The sequence below is a fragment of the Gymnoscopelus microlampas genome, assembly GCF_963454915.1.
Source record: "Gymnoscopelus microlampas genome assembly, chromosome: 16".
NCBI classification, from domain to species: Eukaryota; Metazoa; Chordata; class Actinopteri; order Myctophiformes; family Myctophidae; genus Gymnoscopelus; species Gymnoscopelus microlampas.
In genome coordinates, this window is record NC_139953.1 from 25,500,703 (window position 1) to 25,522,066 (window position 21,364).

Genomic DNA, 21,364 nt, shown 5'->3' on the forward strand with positions numbered 1-21,364 from the left:
TTCCTATTCCTATTTCAATTCCTTTTCCTAGTGTATTACTACTTTTACTTTACTTGAACCCTAGTCTCTCGAGCCAGACTGTTGACTCACACAATTTTCAAATGCTTCCGTTTTACAATCTGTGCAACCGAAGTGCTGAAAACGATATGGAGTAAAGCAGATGTTCCACCTCCCCCGACAAATTTACTATCTTTGCAGTCGCGTAAATGTGTCCTACTTATAGTCAAAGCATATATAGTTTACTAGTTAGCAGAAATGGAAATTCAAAAATAGATATGAAAGATATTCTTTTATATATTTTGAATGGAAATGACGAACAGATGACAGCTTCCTTTCTCGGCTTTCATGGGGTGTAGTTCCAGACTCTTTGTAGAATTCAGAGATTAATACTTTATTTTAATTTCGGACAGAATGCAGAAATGCAAACAGCACGGGGTCATACATTTGGGCTAAAAGGATAACAGAGCTGGGGACTTGTTTTCATTGTGGTCCTACTACGTATTCAATTCATCAACATACTTGAACCCCACCACCCCCATAGAAGAACATCCACCAGAAATAGCAGATCTACAAGCTCACGACACGCTGCGAGCATGTAGATCTGCTATTTCTGGTGAAGATTCGGTGCAGAAAGAAACAACAGCAGAAAAAGTACAGTTGCAACTCGGGTCCCTTTCACTATAAGAAAATTGAAGTAGGTCTTCCACTGCAGGTGAATGGCACAGTGGACTGCATGGTTCACTCTGTGTGCAGGGAGGCAGATGAATGGCACAGCTGCCATTCTCTCAATTCAATTAGGGATAGCAGCTCCCATAAATACAATCAATATTCTGGGGAGTGGGGATACACGCCCACACACACCCACAACCCCCCCCCCCCCCCCCCCCACGCACACACACACACACACACACACACACACACACACACACACACACACACACACACACACACACACACACACACACACACACACACACACACACACACACACACACACACACAATACACGACGAATAGCAATCAAATTATGGAAAATGTCTGACCAACCTTTTACTTATTCTTAATGCAAGACGTGGCCATATCTATATCTAAAGGCTGATCATAAGTCACATCAGGGACTTAAACACACAGTCAGTCTTATCATCAGTCTCGTGGTGAATTAAATCATTGTGCCCTTCACTGCTACTGGCCTTTGGTGCATGTGTAATCAGTACATTACAGTGTGAAGCATGCTTATACTCCTGATGAGCGTAGTCCGGCAGAAGGACTGCACCTCCTCTGTTATCGGGGAGGAGGTGCACTTTTCCAAGAAGGGCCAAATCAAACAGATATCTGAAATAACTTATTCCCTCTGAGGTTTCGAGCAAGCTGTAGACAGTGTTTCCCAAACGGTGGGTCGGGACACATTTTTGGGCCACAGACCCATTTTTATGGGTCGCGAGTATCATTTTTCGTTATATATTTCATTTTGTTTTTAAATATTATCTCACAAGATTTGCAAAGAATGCCACCAACATATCAAACATTTTCATAAATTACAAACAAATGTTAAAATAAAAAGATATAGGCTACTGTATATATAAATATAATATAAACTTTTAAGAAGCAGTGAAAATAGCAGCTCTAAGTTCACAATGCGTTGTTCATTCATATCCATTCATTCATATCCAAATGAATGAATGAATGAATGAATGAATGAATGAATGAATAAACAAACAAATAAATAAAGCATGGCAGTTGCGTTGAGGTGAGAGAGGTGGGCTTGACTTGTGATCACAATGTCCCTGGTTGGTTGGGAAAGTGAGCGAGTAATAGTAGGCCTACTGTGCTCTGCCTCTGAGCAGCACAGTAGTAAATGACTGTGCTGGTAGACGGTCAGCAGGTGCTAGTGTGTGTGTGTGTGTGTGTGTGTGTGTGTGTGTGTGTGTGTGTGTGTGTGTGTGTGTGTGTGTGTGTGTGTGTGTGTGTGTGTGTGTGTGTGTGTGTGTGTGTGTGTGTGTGTGTGTGTGTGTGTGTGTGTGTGTGTGTGTGTGACAGTCAGTGTGTGACAGTCAGGTTGTGTAAGCCTCCACAACGCCTCGCAGCGCGAGGCGTTGTGAGCTTGTAGATCTGCTATTTTTGGCTAAAGTTCTCCTCAGAAAAGGGATGCTATGGTTCAAGTGGTTCATGTAAAAAAAATCATATCACACAAAGATTTGGCGGACCCCCTGTAGTAACTCTGAGGACCCCCTAGGGGTCCCGGACCCCCTGTTGAAGACCCCTGGCTTAACACTCTAACCCTATTTACCTAGGTTGTTCAAAAATAGCCCATCTACAAGCTCTCAACACATTGGTGTGAGCTTGCAGATCAGCTATTTTACATTTTTTTAATTATATATTTTTTTCATCTTGACATTTAAAATATATATGTATTTTCTTACGTGGTCCCTGGCCAGATTATTTTCAGATGGAGATTCGCAACCAAATAAATATAAATGTGTTGGTCCTTATGATATAATGACAATGTTTTGCCTATTATGTAACAAATAAGCACAAATAGCTTATAAAAAAGGGAAAAAAATATATAGACATGCTGGACATTAAGAGATTATGAGAGAGATAGCCTATATCTTTGGTCTGAGATGAGAGAGAGAGGGAGACACACACACGCACGCACGCACACGCGCGCGCGCACACTCACACACACACACACACACACACACACACACACACACACACACACACACACACACACACACACACACACACACTCTTCCCCCCCTCTCTCTCTCTCTCTCTCTCTCTCTCTCTCTCGCTCTCTCGCTCTCTCGCTCTCTATCTCTCTCTCTCTCTCTCTCTCTCTCTCTCTCTCTCTCTCTCTCTCTCTCTCTCTCTCTCTCTCTCGCTCTCTATCTCTCTCGCTCTCTCTCTCTCTCTCTCTCTCTCTCTCTCTCTCTCTCTCTCTCTCTCTCTCTCTCTCTCTCTCTCTCTCTCTCTCTCTCTCGTATGCCAAAGCGCATGCACGCCTCCCCGTCCCTGCGTAACTGGTGTTGAACGAGGCAACCACACAGACAGTACGCGCTCCTCCGTCCGGAGGAACCCATTGTTTCCTTCCTTTATGTCTGGGTACAGACTACTGTCTGTCTGGGAACAACTGGACAGATTTATAGTGGATCTGGCTCCACTTTGCCTCACGCTGCATCTTCCGCGCGCTCCTGGATAGGAACACGGTGTTCTGACTTCTGAGGATATTTCGCTTGGATTTTATCAACTGGGAGAGACTGAAAAATACTTTTTTATTGTGTTTGTTATTTTTGGAGGTAAGGGGAAAGTATCTCTCTATTTAATGCCATGTGGGAAAGAGTAACGTCCCCTGGTGGGAGCGTCGGAGTGCTACTACAATAAACCCGACGGTAAGACGGTTGCTTTTGGGAAAGATCTGCCGATGAGGAACAGCAAGGATCAAAGTGCACATGATGAAGAAGTAAGTGCTCCATCACTCGTTTTGGAAATGCATGGCAGGCAGACTTGAGTGATGAGTGACATGCAGTGTTGCCAGATCCTGCGAGAGAAATAAGCAACCAGGTCTAGGATAACAAGCCCAAAAGAATTAAGCAACTGTAGGTATACATGCCACATGAGCACTTCATCGGCTATTTGAAAATAGCCGATCTACAAGCTCACAACGCGTCGCATACAGCTTGTAGATCTGCTATTTTCAAAAAACTCTTCCAATAAAATGTGGAATATTAGTTTTTGAAACATTCTAAATAAATGCTCCCCTGGGCACAACATTTTCATGAACATATTTGAGAACCACTGATTTCAATAATAATTAAGACATGTGGAAGCAAGCCTAAATAAGCAAGTAGGCTACACTTCTTTAGAAAAAAGCCCCAAAAAAGCAACTTTACAGAAAAAGAAGCCCAACGTCGCTTATAATAAGCCGACATGGCAACACTGGTGACATGTAAGCCAGCCAGCTGTCCACTGATGCGCTTGTTCAGTACAGGCTGTCAGCTGGAAGATGCTGATGATGAGGGTTATTGATTGTTGTTCCTAACAAAAAGGTGGTCAACCCTCTCTTTGGGTGAGAAGGGAAATCAGATAAACACTTGTGTTTTGGTACCATTTGAGTGAAAAATTGAGGAAATTGTCAATTAATCAGAGTGCTGTCCATAAACCAGAAGGTTAACCAATTGAAATGGCTGATGCTATCTTTAAGATGTTTATTTGTAAACACCAGTTATATGGAGCCAGTTTATTTAGGCTCCCTGGAGTGGTTGTGTAACGCCGTCCGTGTCCTTAGAAAAGGAGGCTGTGGTAAAAGACGTTAAAAAAAAATATGCAAAAGCCACTTATAATTCAGTTGTAGCTGCTCTTATAGTGTGTGAACCATAATGTTTCCTAATTTCAATAACGTTTTCAGCAGTTAACATTGATAATGGAGTATATATAACACACAAATAAACCACATGGAGATATTATACCAAGTATGGCAAATAGTGTCCAACTCACCAACAATTAAAATGCATGGGGAATAATGAGTTCACAGTGCCAAGAACACTGACACAAATTCCAATGGGAAAAAAAGTCAACTGAAAAACTATTGTGTGGGTTTAGTGATAAATGGCAAGCAGTAATGACCAAGAACTGGGAACCAAGCTATAATTGTTTTTATGACAACAATTTTTAATTAAGATTTTCAGCAGAACATTATCAAGTGTAACATATTGGAAACGGAGTGAATAGGCTCATTTATTTCCCCAAAAATGTAAGTGGGCTACAGTATAATGTATCATGAATATTTAATAACTCTGGGAGTCAGGTGCTAAATATTGACTCACTGTACCTTGTTTGCTCAACCCTGACACAATAGAGAATGCAGAAATGACATTCTGTTCGGAGAGATATGGTCCTTGCTGAAATTATGAACGAGTTTCCTAATTTTCTGAATGATGACTTGTATAGTCTATTAAACCCAAGCGTTTCAGAGGCCCATAGGAGATAGATACATCGATAGATCAATTAAGTAGAAGATTATTACACAACAGGTGTTAAATTCTGTATCTTTACTGTAGCAGCTGTGAATCTCCAATCGTATTTATTCTCTGGTTCATGAAGTACAACACAATTAGTTATGTGTGCTATAATTTTTTTTATTTGTCAAACTTTTTGTCATATACAGTAGATGTCTGATATCCTGTTCCTTGTTTTCGGGAGTGGGTGAAGCTTCATGGATCAATCTGGGAGAAGGATCCTATAATGTACCTTAAATGATTCATTATAAACTAATAAATTGGCTGAAATGTTGCTTTTTACATAATATCTGCAATTCTGTTATGGCTGTAGGGAAATCTATAAATCAATATGTCATTGAAATATCTGTAGACGCATACTGGTATTTAGAAGGGAAATACATATTTCAGTTGGACAGTGGAGCAAGCAATCCCACAGATTAAAGAGTTAGTAGTTCAGTGACTGGTGTAAAGAATGTTTACACATGCAAAATAATCTTCTCAAACTTAACTGCAATAAATCGGAAATCATCATCATCGACCACCCACTCTACCCAAGACTTTTCACTCAATATTGATGGCTCCACTGTCACACCCTCCACCCATGTCCCCAATCTGTGAATCATTCTCGACCCCACCCTTTCATTCCTCCCCCATGTAAACCAGGTCACCAAAACTGCCTTCTTCCACCTCAAGATTCAAGAACATTGCCCATCTCTGGCCCTCTCTGTCATTCTCTGCAGCTGAAACACTCATCCATGCTTTCATCACATCCCGCCTCGACTATTGCAACAGTATCCTCAATAAACTTCAAGATGTTCAGAACTCAGCTGCCCGCCTGCTCACCAGTACCCGTTCCAGATACCATATTACACCAGTCCTCCACAACCTTCACTGGCTCCGGGTCAAACAAAGAATCCACTTCTAAATACTACTCACCACCTACAAGGCACTGAACAATCTGACTCCCCCCTACCTCTTTGACCTCCTCAAACATCATATCCCCTCCCGCTCCCTCAGATCTGGTGACCCCAACCTCCTTGAGGTCCCCAGGACCAAGTACCGTACCTGGGGCGATAGAGCTTTTGCTTTTGCTGCCCCAACCCTGTGGAATGCACTCCCCAATACTCTCAGAGAAGCCCCCACCCTCCAAACCATCAAAACCGCTCTCAAAACCCAACTCTTCAATATGGCTTTCCCCAGCTAACTCCACCCCCCCCCATCTCATCATTCCACTGTTTTTATTGATTTTTTCCTTAGTCTTAGTTGTTTTTCTTTTGTTGTCCCCCCCCGCCATGTAAAGTGTCTTTGGGTACTTAGAAAAGCTCTTAATTAATTTGAGATATTAGTATTGTTACAGTATGTTTCAAGAATAGTCTTTTCCTGACATATGTACTATGTTTATGTCAGTGTTTATGTGTAAACATGTGTATGAGACCAGATCGTTATAAATGTATGACAGTGTTGTTTGCCTAAATATGACGGAGCTGTGGAAAGAAAACAAAAAAAAACAATAACAAACTGTTTCTGTACTTACAGTGGCCGCACCTGATCTTCTTGATCCAAAGTCTGCCACCCACAACTCCAAGCCACGCCTCTCTTTCTCGGCCAAGCCGCTAGTGCTGCACGTCCCCGAGGACGAGTATGAGAGCAGGATGACTGTGAGGTGGAAGACTGTGCCGGCCATCTTCTGCCTGGTAGTGGTCTACCTCATCATCGGGGCCATGGTGTTCCGAGCACTGGAACAGCCGCACGAGAGTTCCCAGAAACTGGCCATCCTTGCAGAGAAGCTGGACTTTTTAGCCGTGCACGCCTGTGTCAACTCCTCGGAACTGGAGGACCTGGTCAAGGTTGGTTTAAGTAACAACACCACACTGAATAATCATGAGTTCTATACTGTTCTTCTCCACACATCCGCTGTTCCTGAAGCCTGGCAGGAGTTGCTTTTCTGTGGGAAATATCTTTAGTGCAATTTTATGTACTATCCTAATAGATAGATACAGTAGATAGATACTGTAGATAGATAGATACATAGATAGATAGATAGATAGATAGATAGATAGATAGATAGATAGATAGATAGATAGATAGGTTATTGCCTTTGCCCATTAGTATGTAATATTTACTCAAAAAAGATGCTGTAATCTGAACCATATCCCAGGATTAATCATATCATCAAGTGTGATCATCAGATCATAACTTGTTGATCCCCACAGGCTAATCTCAAGCACACTGATCCACCAACTGAATTTTCTTGCTTGGGAGGGTTTATGGATTTGAAGGGAACTTGCTGTGGGTGATGATGAAACGCATCCCCTCTTGGGGATTTCAAGTAGCATATTGGACGGCTTGATTAAAGCATTTTCGAAATGGATTGCGGGCAATGATTACATCTCTAATGTGTTCTCCTCCTCCTCAACTGAAAGGTCCTGGAGTATAATAATAGGTTATATCAATCTGATCAATCTGCTGCCAGATTGGGTTCCCCCCCAGCACACTTAGTCTTACCAGCAGTATACTGTAAAGATTACAGAGTGAGCCCCCCCCCCCCCCCCCTTTCTGGATATTGAGGCTGTTAAAATCTGCAAGACATTGGGGAAGGTTGGAATCCATAATGAAGTGAAATTTAAGTAACAAGTTTGTATTTTTTTTGTTAATCATTAATCAACAGGGGAGTGTTAATTGTGTGTGTAATTTTGCACTCCCACATAATCACACGTCCATTTGGTTATTCGTTAAAAATAACTAGAAAAAAAACCCATACAAATGATTTGTATTTGGCCCCTTATTTATAAAACTAGAGGTTCAGGCTGCTACGCGGCCTGGTGGCCTGGCCCGCACATCAGAGACAGAGACAGTAGAGATTAGTTGTTTGTGAGTTTGTTTGGAATAAGAGTAAACATTTTATTGTGAAAGAGTTAACTGGAAGTGGTATTCAGTCTCACTCCGTCTGAGGTCACAACCTAAAAGTTTGCTGGTACGTGTTTGTGAGCAACGGAGGCAAATTATGGGCCAAATAACGGATACAAATGTATACTGAACAATTGAAAGTACACTATCCAAAGGCTCCGGGTATGATAGATTTTTTGTCCGAAATGTGGTGGAAATTGGAGACGTGGTCTGGCAGAACATAGCTAGATCATAGCAGAGACAATAAATAACACAAAGAATAAGACGGAACCGATAAGACAGAAACGGAAACGATAATACCACCCGCGGAAGTCGGACCACTAGCGGATTTTAAATACAGATAAAACTAGAAAAAGTGCTCCTCGGAGCACAGGTCTCCGCCAGGTCAGGTAGGTTATTGTGGCCTCCTGGTGGAGCCATAATAGGCCAATGTGAAAAGGTTGCCATTTATTCTTAGGCCTTTCACGGCATGATTTGAGCATTTTGTTCCAAAAATGGGTTTTGTTAAATTAGACCTGCTGGTGTCGCTATAACAGGCCAAACTGAAAAGGGTGGCATTTCTTCCTCGGCCTAGTGGGAATGTGCGTGCAAAGTTTCACGGAAATTGCACTTATGAGGCATTTTGTTCAAAACGGACCAATCCTGCAAACTTTGGAAGCCAATGTTAGCCAATTAGGATGGAATATAAAATATCGGACACATCCGTCTTGATCACATGACTGTAGAGATACTGTGTACCGATTTGCGTGATGGACAGAATCTGAAAGAGGTGGTGCCATGGTTTTGCACTTTTTTTGTTTTTCATGTGTCTATGAGGTTGATAGAACTTCATTAAGCCCCTGGTGGTGTTTTTATGGTGTTTTATGTCTTCTCCGACTATTTTGAATTTCTACCTGGAGGCTGAAACTTTGAGGGTCAAACGTGCCAATAGAGAAAGAGCGCTTTAGTGACATAGTAAAAACATACCCTCCCCCTCATTATCATAACACAACAGGTGTGGGCATGAGGAGGAGGAGGGACTAGGACAGGTGGGTGGTGCTAAGGTGGTGGAGGAGGTGCTAAGGTGAGAACCAGGTATACTTACTGAACTGGAGGCGTGTCCACATAAAAACATAATTTTAACAATTTCTGTACACTTTTTTGAAAAAAAACGTCCTCCTAGTATAACTATAATACCTGATGATTATGTTTTAGGCGGGGGGGGGGGGGGGGATCACTGAAAATCACGGCACCCCGTCTTGAAGGAGTATTAGCAAAAAAAATTGTTTTGCAAAAGTCAGCCTCCTGGTGGCACTCTAAAAGGCAGATGTGAAAAATGCAGGGCAAAGGTTTTTCCTTGACCTCTAGGGAGTGTGCGTGCAAAGTTTCACACAGATTGGTGTGTATCGGTAAAAACGTGAATCGGCCTGTTATAGCGCCACCATGAGGCTGATTTGAACATTTTCAAGTGGCATTTCTTCCTCTGCCTAGTGGGAATGTGCGTGCAAAAATTCATGGAAATCGCACACTGCGTTCATGATTTGAGATATTTTGTTCAAAACGAACCAATCCTGCAAACTTTGGAAGCCAATCTTAGCCAATCAGGATGGAATATGGAAAATCTGACAGATCTTTGTTGATCACATGACTAGCCTGGCATTGCCAGACTGATGATGTGGATTCACTCACACGTTCCTCCACTGTATCAGTCTGGACTTCGGCCCATAGGCAGAGAGTATGAGAAATCAGAAAATGACCGGGCCAATCAGGGGAGTGCTTTTCACTGTTGAACGGACAGCAGTTGAAGCGGCACTCTAAAATAAAGGATGCAAGACTGGCTCAGATACAAAACTATATACTCATATACCTTTGTATGTCACAGGGCTTTCTCTGGCTAGGTGGGAATGGGAGTCCAATAAAAATGTCCATACAGAGGATAGCGCAGCGCACACACACATCGTGGCGCATCATGTAACCCTAGTCTGGTGCGAGTGGCTGCTTCTTCAGTGGTAGTAGCCACACCGCACCCTCTCATTCAGTTCTCTCAGAGGTAATTTAGTGCACCGAAACGTCCTCGTCAGTTCAATAATGTAAACATGTTTATTTGATTGCTGAAAGCCCCAAAACAGTGTTCAAATTAGTTGAATAGGCAATGTTAATGAATTCCGCAGTTTTTATTAAAGTAGTAGGCTACCTAGTAGGTGTAAGTTTAAGTCATTATACAAGGTGTTGATGTTGTCTGTGTGCAGTGGAAGAGCAGACTGGGATCACATATGAATGGGAGGAGTTGGAGAAGTGAATGAGAGGGGGCGGGGGCGAGGGGGTCTTGGGAAGCGGAAGTTACAATTCTATGTGCCTACTGCACGTGTGCCTACTGTGCATGTGCGCCACCTATTGGCCAAAATATGGGGCAAAAACAATTACAAAAAGTTATACTGTACAATGTGTAAGTACATTCAATTTAGGGAAAGAAGCCTATACAATAGCCAGACCACTGAGTGATATTTAGTGCAGTTGTGAAGGCAGTTGGAGTGCTCGTGTGCTGGCCAACACACTGACAAACACCATGGATTGGCCATTTCAATTATAATAGTTAGATTAGATAGTTAGATTAGACTAGTCCATACCTGGGGATGTGTGCAGTCAAAGTATTAACAGACTTTGGGTTATGTGCTGATCTGTACAGCAATAGTCCCAAACCTTTTTGGCCCCATAGCTTGGGGGCTGTAACCATGGCGACGGCTGTAAACATACCGACGATAGCTCCCATAGCCCGAATTGTTTTACATAAAAACGCTAATAATTAACAGCTTACATTTTGGGAAAGTGAGAAACGGGCGCTGCTGTACCATGCACATGCTAATGGTCAATGGCCATGCGCAAATACAGATCAATTGCTTCAGCCACTGAGGAGAACCGGGCAAAAGAGATTTTGGGGGCAGACAGACAGAGGTTTGGGGAATTATTGTAAGGATTGTAAGGATTGTAAGGATTATTGTAAGGTTGTAGCCTCCTCCATTCATTTTCAAAATTGGGCCAAGGAAGGGGCATGAATATACATGAAGTATATCTGTCAATAATGTATGCTGTGTTTTGATTTATAAGCTGTACTATTGTGGATTCGCTGGCAAATCAACTCAAAAATGTTACTGGCCAAGTGTGTAAGTGAACATTGTTTTAATGTACATTATGTTCTTTTTACTGAATTCGCGCCATATCGCCAGGATTTTGTTAGAGTGAATTTATGGCAACCAATTTTCTAGCTTATCTTTATTTTCCCACTGGTGGAGAATTGTTTTGCAGCCACCAATCACATAAAAACATGATTAAAAAAAAGACAACATCAACGGAATAAATTACAAAGGTAGTACAGGGAAATAGAAATTCATAGCAATTACAAAGTGTGCAAGTTTGCAAATGTGTTTGTATACAAGGTAGTGCAAGGAATGAGTGCTATATGCATTACAATAGCATAAAGAAGAGACAAGTTCTGAAACGTCAACCTGGGGGCTATACAGTATCTCAAACTCCCTATGGAGTGGATGGTCCTGGCATTTCATTATAGCATTACTCCTCCTAAGGAACTGCCTGTTATAAATGTACAAACGTTTGGCACGACTGACCCATAAGATCTTGCTGACTATTTTAACATAATTGGACAGATTCAGGTTTCCAAACCAATAATACAAAAGGTTAAAACAGATAACAGATACAATTAAACTTCTGTCAAAGAGTGTCATTATATCAGTAGAAATGTTAACCACTTGAACCCTAGCATCCCTATTCTGGGGTGAAGAGCTAGTGTAGAAGGAAATGCTAAAGAGTCTAGTATAGAACCCTGGGGGACCCGGTCAACTAAGGCCTTGACTACACGTATATGAATATTTTTCTAAATCGACATTTTCGACTCTTAAATACAGTATATGGATATTTATACATATTGATTGATACATATCTTAACAGATATTTTCGATCTATGTAAAAAAATACTGTCCACTCAACCTTGGTTTAAAAAGCTATCTCCATACACATATAAAGGCAGAAACGCATTGAACCCGGGAGCGCATTTCCAATCAGCAGCAGATCAGTAACGCGCTTCAGTGTTAAATTTGGCACAAGCTGTCTGCAACCCACATTTAGTGCGCCAAAGTTGCAAACTAAGTAATATTGGTGCAGCAGACGCCTTTTCTCACAGGTGAAGTGGTGCAGTTGATGCAACAATGCTAAATTGTGAACTTGTAATTAGTTCTAACAGTACCACCAACCAAAGATAAACGACCTGGTATATATCCGCCATTATTGTTGTTGTTTCCAGGCACATGCCCATTACAAAAAGCAAGATTGTGACGTCATTATTTCTCAGAGGCTCCGTTTTACATGGGTACACTGTTTCACAGAAAATATTTAAATATTTAATATATATGTTTTTTAATAATTTTCAAAAATCTCTGTTTAAGTGTCTGAAAACGCTGTTTACATGTGGATGAGGCCTAGACCTAATTTTGAGAAATATCCATTCTAGTGTGGATAGGGCCTAAATGGTTTACATTTTTCTCTGAAACATACTTTGCTGAACCTAGACCTAGTGTTAACATGCGATTCAATGCGAGTCTGAACACAGTTTTGTATCAAGAGCGTTGCACAAATATTTGTAGTTATCCACTAGATAATAGACAGGGGGCTTGGTTGTGACTTTCTGAAATCAATGTCTATGTCTTTCATTTTTGACACATACTGTAAAAATGGAGGAAAGACTCATCATCCCACGTACCAAGCCAATCATCCACCATCTGTCATCCACCGCACCACCGACCCACTATCCTGTTCTTCCCCTTCAAGAAATAACAGAAATTTCAGCAAACTTTAAACTGTGGCTGTTCTTATAGTTGAAGCTGTGGCACTCATTAGGGTACAAGCAGTGGTGGAAAAAGTAGGCCAACTCACATTTTTTAGCAATGTTGACTCACACACTAAGTTAAAAAGTTTTAAGTCCATTATTCATCCAATCAATTTAGGGTTGAGTTTAAAATGACAAGTTATACTCTCTGGACGGTATTGAACGTCGAAGAGAAATCAATAACTAAAGCCTGTCCATGGATATTTTACTGAATTGACATCTAACTCCTCCTTTAAAAAGAGGACAGATATACATCCCAGTCTGCCACAGTCTGGAAACTCACCTCTTCCACCTCACCCCCTAGCACTCCCCATTCCTTGTCATAATGCTGTGTTATGTTAGATAGTCATATACAGTTTGTTTGACCACAAATTCTAAGAATGTTATTTACCTACTGTAGCATGTTGTTTAGTGTTTCCCAAACACTGGGTCGGGACCCATTTTTGGGTCACAGACCAGTCGTGAGTAAATATCCCATTTTCTATTTCCTATAAAAAAAATATCTTTAAAAAATCTAAACGTTTTTACAAATAATAAGAAATAAAAGAAATAAAAACAAAATAAATTGAAACATTCAACAAAAAAAGACATTAAAAAACTTCGATGTACAAGCTCACAACGTGTTTCATTGCGACGTGTTATGAGCTTGTAGATCGGCTATTTTCACTATTTTTGAAATAGGGCTTAAGTTATTCATTCATAATGTATTACATGTCTCAGCTGAAAAGGTTTGGGATCCCCTGGTTTAGACAGACGCTAGGTTTGATCTTTACCTGGTATCCTAGTTACTTTGTAGCAATTCATTGTTTTCTTTTCACTCTATTTACTTGACCATTTAACTTGTCATTTATTGACTACTGTTCATGCCACTTACTCTGACCTTGCAAGTCTTTGTAAGTCTCTTTGGATACGTGCGTCTGTTAAATGCTTTATTGTAAATTGAGAATTCTAATCTTGGCTGGCTACCGGGACAATACTGGAATGCTTCCAAAGCTTGGAAACCTTCTGCTGATTAAGTGATTGTGTAAACATCATTCTAAAGGATGCTACAGAGCTGGTCTGCACAAGTTTTCGGTACCTGACCACAGATGTTATCAGGACTCTAACCTGAAGAGGTTTCCCACTCTCTTCACATCAATCTTAAATGCTGGAGAGGCATGTGCTCTTTTCTCTTATCTCATGCATCAGTGCAGTAAAATCATTATTTTTTCACCAGCCAGGTGTTTATCAGAATTAAAACTACCCAGAGCAAAGCCTCTGCTGCCCTTATCTTGTAATCCTCATATTAAATTAATTCAAGGCTCTCTTTAAGTTGCTGAAAGCCTTTTTATTTCAGCCCTAAACTTCCTTAATTCACTCTCTGTAATGATGCTGCATAGCTCCAATGAACTGCAGCGGCAAATGAGGTATCTACGTTTATATATCTATGGTAATGGCTAGCGAGGATGATCGCTGAGAAGACATAATAAAGAATAGGCAAGGTAGGAGACCCAGAGACAGAGTCTGGAGTCAGGCTGTGCAGCTGTAGGTAAAAACAAAATACAAGTTTGCACACTGTTAGCTCCCTTCAATTACTTTATTTTTGGCACCACCTGACTGAGTGAGTGATGTTTCGAGCACACTGCTCTTCTTCAGACTACTATGTGGTTAGCTGTATGCACAGGGAAACATGCAAGAATAGTGACTGTAACTTGAATTGTAGTGTGACTGACTGAATCAACAGTCTATGATCTGACTGACAGCGTGTTGGAAACTGAACTGGTGCCTTAATGGCAGGCTGATCATGATATAGGGGCAGCTGGGGGGGTGTAGGCAGAGGTGGTGGAGTGTGACAATAAGCCCCCTTATGAGCCATAGATCTAGTTTTGTTGCGACGTGCTGGGCAGGTGTTGTTGATTAAAGATGATCAAGGATTTACTCAATGATTAATATCTCCTATTATAATATTTGGAGCATCAGGAGAGATGGAGTGTAACTTCTGTCGCACATTAAAAATGGTCTCAGCAGCAGATTTGGCATCAGCTGTATGTTGCTTATTAGTCAGTAACATTACTGCACCAGTGACATTTACACGGAACCATTGGCAGTAGACCATGTAAAAAATTACCAGAACTGTCAAGCCTTCAATGTCTAATGTGAGCTAATTTGCTCTGTTTAGCACTCTCATCTTGTGTTTGTGGAAAGGATTAGTCTGGTGAGAGCAGCTGCCACGGTTTGCTATGAAATGATACTATATGATACTATAATCACATTTACTACATGTGCCCCTGCTAAAACATACATTAGGAACCACAACCCTCTCTCCTCTTACACTGTAAGTGTGAGGCTATCATGGCTAACCCCTCTCACCCCCTCCATGAGGAGATAGTGGGGCGAGTGAGCATGAGAGGCAATGATAGATTCATCTTTCCCCGGCAAAGTAACGGTAGACTTGGTCTGTCCTTTGTGCCGGTAGCCATGAGGTTATATAATGACGTACACCGTCGCTCCGCTCAGTCCATACTTAGACTCATAACTCTGGAGTCATTCTGAGCAATCTGAGGACAATACCGTACTGATGCTGACTGTGTCGTTTGCAGGGATACAGTTTATATTATTATCAGTGTATTCTTTTCCTCACTGACACTGTGGGGTTAAGTGGGGTTACTGGACTGTAGGCTACTGATGTATATTGTTTATAGTTTAATGATACTGTGACTGTACAGTATATATGTATTTTTACCTTCTGTTTCTGCATACTGTATCTGGTATTTACTGTTGTATATTTATATTTAATACCTCTGCTCATAGCTGTATGTACTTTTTCCTCTGTATCTTTGCTCTAACTGCTACTGTATGCCTCTGGCAACTGAATTTCCCCCATGGGATATATAAAAGGTCTACCTACAGTATCTATCTACCTATTGTGCAAGTAACCTTTTGCGCAGCTCCTCAGGATTCTTAGTTTGAATGCAGTTTTTGTTGTGGGCTCGCGAGCACACTATAGATGTCCTCACTATTTATTTATTGTTCTACCCAAAACTTTGGCACCGAACTACTCCTACATACTTACACCTAGAAACACCATTCAAACAACATGTTCACCTTACCGTGGAATCGTGTGCGCGTACATGAATCTTTGAAATGTTTTGTAGTTTTAGAAATATTTCACTTTAAAAGTTCAGAAAATTATAATGGAAGTCAATGGAAAATGTTGGTACATCACAACTCCTTCATACTTTCACCTGGAAACTCATTCACAATAAAAAAAAAATCAGCTTACTGTGGACATAATTTTACTTTGAAATAATTTGTAGTTTTAGAAATATTTAACTTTAACTCATCCACTGACAGAGTAAAGCCCAGACTGTCAGCGATTTTTCGATTTTCTTTCCTTTTCAAGTAGTCACAGACTATTTATCTCCAGTATGATCGATCCCCTTATGGTTGCTAATCACGGAGGGTTTCACTGTGCTTCCGCGAAAGAAAAAAAAATTGTCATCGCGACCTCCCGTCCGCTTGTCATACGCTGTTGAAAATAGCATGTCTCGCCAAAAATACATAGTAAAGCACAGGAGCCGAGATACAGAATATTTCCCAAATACTTTAACCAGGAAGTGAATGGAGCAGTAAATCTTTGGATCACGTTATCACCTGGTTCTGTGTGCGAGAAAAGAAAAAAAAAGAATACGTCATTGGCAGTGAGGGCTTTCGATTTACAACCGATTTACACACACACACACACACACACACACACACACACACACACACACACACACACACACACACACACACACACACACACACACACACACACACACACACACACACACTCACACAGACGCCCACCCCATACACCTAGCACCAAGCAGGGGCGTAACTGGTGACAATTAGGAGAATGGAAACAGCTGATCAACCTGAGCCATGTCTACACACTCACATACAACACAGTCAGAGATAGCAGAGATAACAAGTCAAAGAGAGCACTGCCTAGGACCTTGACTGAAGTTGTACTTTTTATACAACATTTTTTTGGCTTGAAGCGAGCCCACATTGTTCTTCCGGAACAATATTTTATTTCGTTTTTGTGTTCTGTTCTTTGTTCTTTTTTTGTTTTAGTTTTTTGACATTGTCCTCATTGGGCTCTGATAGCCGCAGGCAAAAATCTCTTTCTGCGCCTTGAGCTATGAGATACCTCCAGCTTTCCATTCTGCATCTTCAGAAACAGTCCGCTACTCGGAAGGTGTTTGTCCTTCATAATAATCGTATGCATCCTGCAGGAATGGGAGAGAGCTTCCCTGTGTTGCGCTCGGCTGATCTCACCACCTTCCGCAGCACTCGCATATTCTGGGAAGAGCTATTCCCATACCATAATAGAGATGGCCCGTGTCATGATGCTTTAGGTTGTAGCAGAGTAGAAAGATTTCAGGACCTTCTCTGAGACCTTGACCTTCCTCAGCTGCCTGAGGTGGTACAGGCGTCGTCTCGCCTTCTTTGCCACAGTGCATTCTCCCAGTCAGGTCCTCAGTGATGTGCACCCCGGGGTACTTGAAGCTGGTGCCCCCGTTCATCAGGACGGCCATGTAAGACCTCTGCCTCTGCAGAAGTCCATGATCATCTCATTGGTCAGTGTTAACGTTAGTAGCAATATTATTCAGGATTTGCAGTTTACATGGCTTTATATTACACATTTGCAAAAGTAAGAAATGGAACAGTGCTTTTTTTTTTGTCCAAAGTTGTAATGTGTGTTATCCATGGCTAACCATATTTTGACGCCCGTTAAAGTACTTTTAACTTATTTGCTTGACCAAGTAAGTAACACCAGACTTGAATGGCTCGGACTACACTATACCGGTGATGTCGGGTAAAGTAAATTCATAAGTTAATGCCCTATTTTATACTGCATCGTATGACAGTTTCACACAAAAGTAGCAAAAATAACTCACAACACAGCAGATTGGAAAAAAACTGAATAATTTCATAAATGTGAATGCCCAAAACAGGGACGACAGGTAGGAAGTGGTTAAGTCTGTCAAAAAGTATTAACGAGAGCTTGTGGCAAAATAATAACTACATTGGAACCATTGGAATGAAGGTTCTCTTTTGCCCAACAGAAGCAATATGTAAAATCCATGAGTCCAGAAGTCCTTCAGGTGCATGCATCATGTATTTTTCTGATGATTTATTGATGCACACACAGCCCCAACACTTGGGTGGTGCCCCCACCCACTTTCACTATAACACACACACACACACACACACACACGCGCGCGCGCGCGCACATGTGTGCGTATACATGCACAAACGCACGCACACCTTTGGCATGCTCCCAATGATCAAGAGCCAATGCTTCGAACTGAGCCGAGGACTGAGAAGAAACGTTCCCTCAAAGGGAGCAATTAAAAGAGTGTGTGAAGTGGAAAGCTCAGATGTGGGAATTCGGTCTCTCCTCATGTCTAATCGTTTATCTCGGCCAAGAGACAGGCTTCAGCTTATCCCATCTTATCATTTTTTCACGGTCGCATCGAGTTGAATTCCAGAATTCTGCATTAGTATGCCCGCTTATAGGCCAGGAAACAAAGAAGCTGACAGAGCCATGCGTATCGGACTGTGTGTTTTTCTGAATTAGCTTATTTCAGGAGGTCAAAAACTATTTAAGGGGTTTCTTTATACGTGTGTGTGTGTGTGTGTGTGTGTGTGTGTGTGTGTGTGTGTGTGTGTGTGTGTGTGTGTGTGTGTGTGTGTGTGTGTGTGTGTGTGTGTGTGTGTGTGTGTGTGACTTGTATTAACCCATTAAGAGCGGGAATGCATCTGTGTGTCATTTTTAGATTTCTTTGGCTATTCAAAAATAGCAGATATACAAGCTTGTAGATTTTTGAAAAATCTTATATTATATTATTATATTTATTTTTTAAAGCAAAAGTTTGTAAAATATTTTGTTCCAGGGACCCCCCAAAAGCAAAAATGTCACATTTTTTTCCAAAAATAGCAGATCTACAAGCTGCTGCGCTACGAGCTTTTATATCTGCTATTTTTGAATAGCCAAAGAAATCTTAAAATGACACAGATGCTGTTGCGGTCTTAAAGGGTTAAGTGTGAGTGTCTGTTTGCTTTTTAATGAGTACTAGTGTTGTTGTGTTGTCAACCTGAGTGGATGACTTACATTAGCATCATGCTACAGTATACTGCAGTCATTCATGACCCATCCTCCACTCGTTATGCTAATCTCATCTCATCAAAGCCTCATTCCTCCAGCCAGTGGCCTCTCATGTCACAGGTCTAGCTGGGTGTCACTACATTATCGCCCTCGCTCCGCTGTGTTTTCCATCCATTATTTGGCAATTTCTGCTTTCACGCACACTACCCTTGTAGCCTAATCACATCCAACAGTCTCAGGGTTGCACACAGGTTAATGGAGAGTACTCTGTCCCCGTTTGCCGGGCTTGATGAATCGAAACGGACAGCTCCCTGACTTTGTAACGACCCCAAGTTGCTGTGTGCCCGGAGTGTAGGTGGTGCGACGCTAAATTATGCTTCCCCTGTCCTACTGTTAATTTTTTTTAAAGTGTGTGTGTGTGTGTGTGTGTGTGTGTGTGTGTGTGTGTGTGTGTGTGTGTGTGTGTGTGTGTGTGTGTTTTTGAGAAATAGGCACTTGTGAGGACAATTTTGTCCTGGTTCAAAAGAGAAATGGTTAGGCAATTAGAGGTTGGGTTTAGTGGTTGGGGTTTAGAGTTATGCCGGATTTATACTTAGTTACGCACTGGTGTCACACACTGAAAGAGAAAATGGCAGATGTCCTCACAAGTATAGTAATCCAAACGTGTGTGCATGCACGCATGCTGGTTCAGGACCATGGACAGCGATGTATGCTGTAACTGTTCATTTTATTTTCCTGCCATGTTGATTTGTAATATGAAAAATAATAGAACTGATTAAAAGGAGCCAGAGCCCTCCATGGCCACTACAAATTGTCACATTTATTCAAGTGCACTACTAGTTAGCAGTCATTTTCTTCCTTTTAGCCAATTATTTTACCCCCAATTTAGTCGTTATGCCAATGAATTCCTAGCCTGGTAAACCCTCCCTCCGGAAATCTCATTTCCATTTGATTTCAGGAGTGAGTCTGGCCTGATCGCCCATTCTGCAATATTGGCTGTGTACACCAAACGGACGAGCCTATCAGCGTCGTCGCACATCGTTCTGTGATTGACAGCGACAGTTGGCCAATCAGGTGGCGAGTTCGAGTGAGCCCGAATGGCACCGAGTGCAGCCTGAATGCAGCCGACCAAACACGAACGGCAGCCATCTTTTCTGTCCGCTATTTTCTCCGCTGTTTTTTTACTTCAAAAAGCTCTCAAACTTCTATTTTGAAGCACGGAATTTACTTATAAGATATCGTTTGGATAGAATTTAGTTGTTTAACTTCATATATGTGGTCAATTAATCATGACAGAGGCTATTTAAAAATAAAAATTCAGAGAACCGGCCGGGGCGGGCAGTGACACACATGTATCCGAATAAGGCAACCTATTTTGGTCATGGCCGTCTCAAAAGTCCCGTTGCGTCACATTAGTCTGGTGAACTGCCGATTGGCTGAAGGTGAAAAACGATCATTGGCTGAAGGGGTTGTCAGGCAACGGTATTACTCCCGCCCAACTCCAGCCCACAGCCAATATTGCAGAATGGGCGATCTGGCCAGACTCACTCTCCTGAAATCAAATGGAAATGAGATTTCCGGAGGGAGGGTTTACCAGGCTAATGAATTCCTTCCCACACCTTTCTGTGTAGCCACTGCTCTAGTACCATACTGGCTCACCTCCCAGTGAGGAGCCCCTACTGGGAGGACATAGCCCCTCCGTCCTACTCCTCCCGCTCAACACCCACCACTGACAGGCGCTGCCCCAGCCTGTAGGAGTATATGCAGCGACAAAGATCACCCTACCTTCTGTGTGGAGTTTGCATGTTCTCCCGTGTCCCCTAGGGTAGGTACCCTCACAAAAAACATGTAGTAATTCTGGTCTCTATACTGCCTGCCCCTGGTCAGCCGTGGCGCCTGACGGGGGGGGGGACTGGTTGGAATAACGTGTTCCTTCCACGCGCTACGTCCAACCGGGTAATCTTCTCCCTGTCAGGTGATAAGAAGCGGCTTGCTAGCTTCTCATGCATTGAAGGAGGCATGAGCTCAGTTCTGGGCTCTCCCTAGGCTGGCTGAGGGAGAGTAGCGCCCAGGTTTACATAGGCAATTGGCACTGGGTGAGAAAATGGGTTAGAAAATTGTGGGATAAAAAAAAAAGATCACCCTAGCTGTCCAGCTTCACTCCCCAGAACACGGGCAATTGTGTTTTTATAGATGTTTGGCCACACTGCCATGGATTCGAACCCCTAGACGCCATGGTAGTAGAGAGATACGGGGCATTAGAAGTACAGTAAGATACAATCATAGGAAGAGTAACATCACAATAAACACCATCAATTATAATTACACATAATAAAAAGTATACAAACGGATACACCCTATACAGTAAAACGTATACAAACATATATGCAACCTATACAATCATCCTGCCTGATGAAGAACAAGAAATAAAGCACCAAGCATAGT

The 21,364-nt window shown here is 41.9% G+C and overlaps 1 protein-coding gene across 1 annotated transcript in view; it reads left to right on the plus strand.

Moving 5' to 3' along the window:
• The window catches only part of LOC311062909 (potassium channel subfamily K member 2-like), a gene marked incomplete at both ends in the record, with an annotated part of 73,104 nt that overhangs the window by 33,196 nt on the left and 18,544 nt on the right, over window positions 1-21,364 (plus strand). The window contains 2 exons of the mRNA XM_084082128.1: window positions 5,741-5,845; window positions 6,537-6,847. Of these exons, the coding sequence (XP_083938254.1) occupies window positions 5,741-5,845; window positions 6,537-6,847 (416 nt within the window). The remainder of the gene's footprint in view (window positions 1-5,740; window positions 5,846-6,536; window positions 6,848-21,364) is intronic.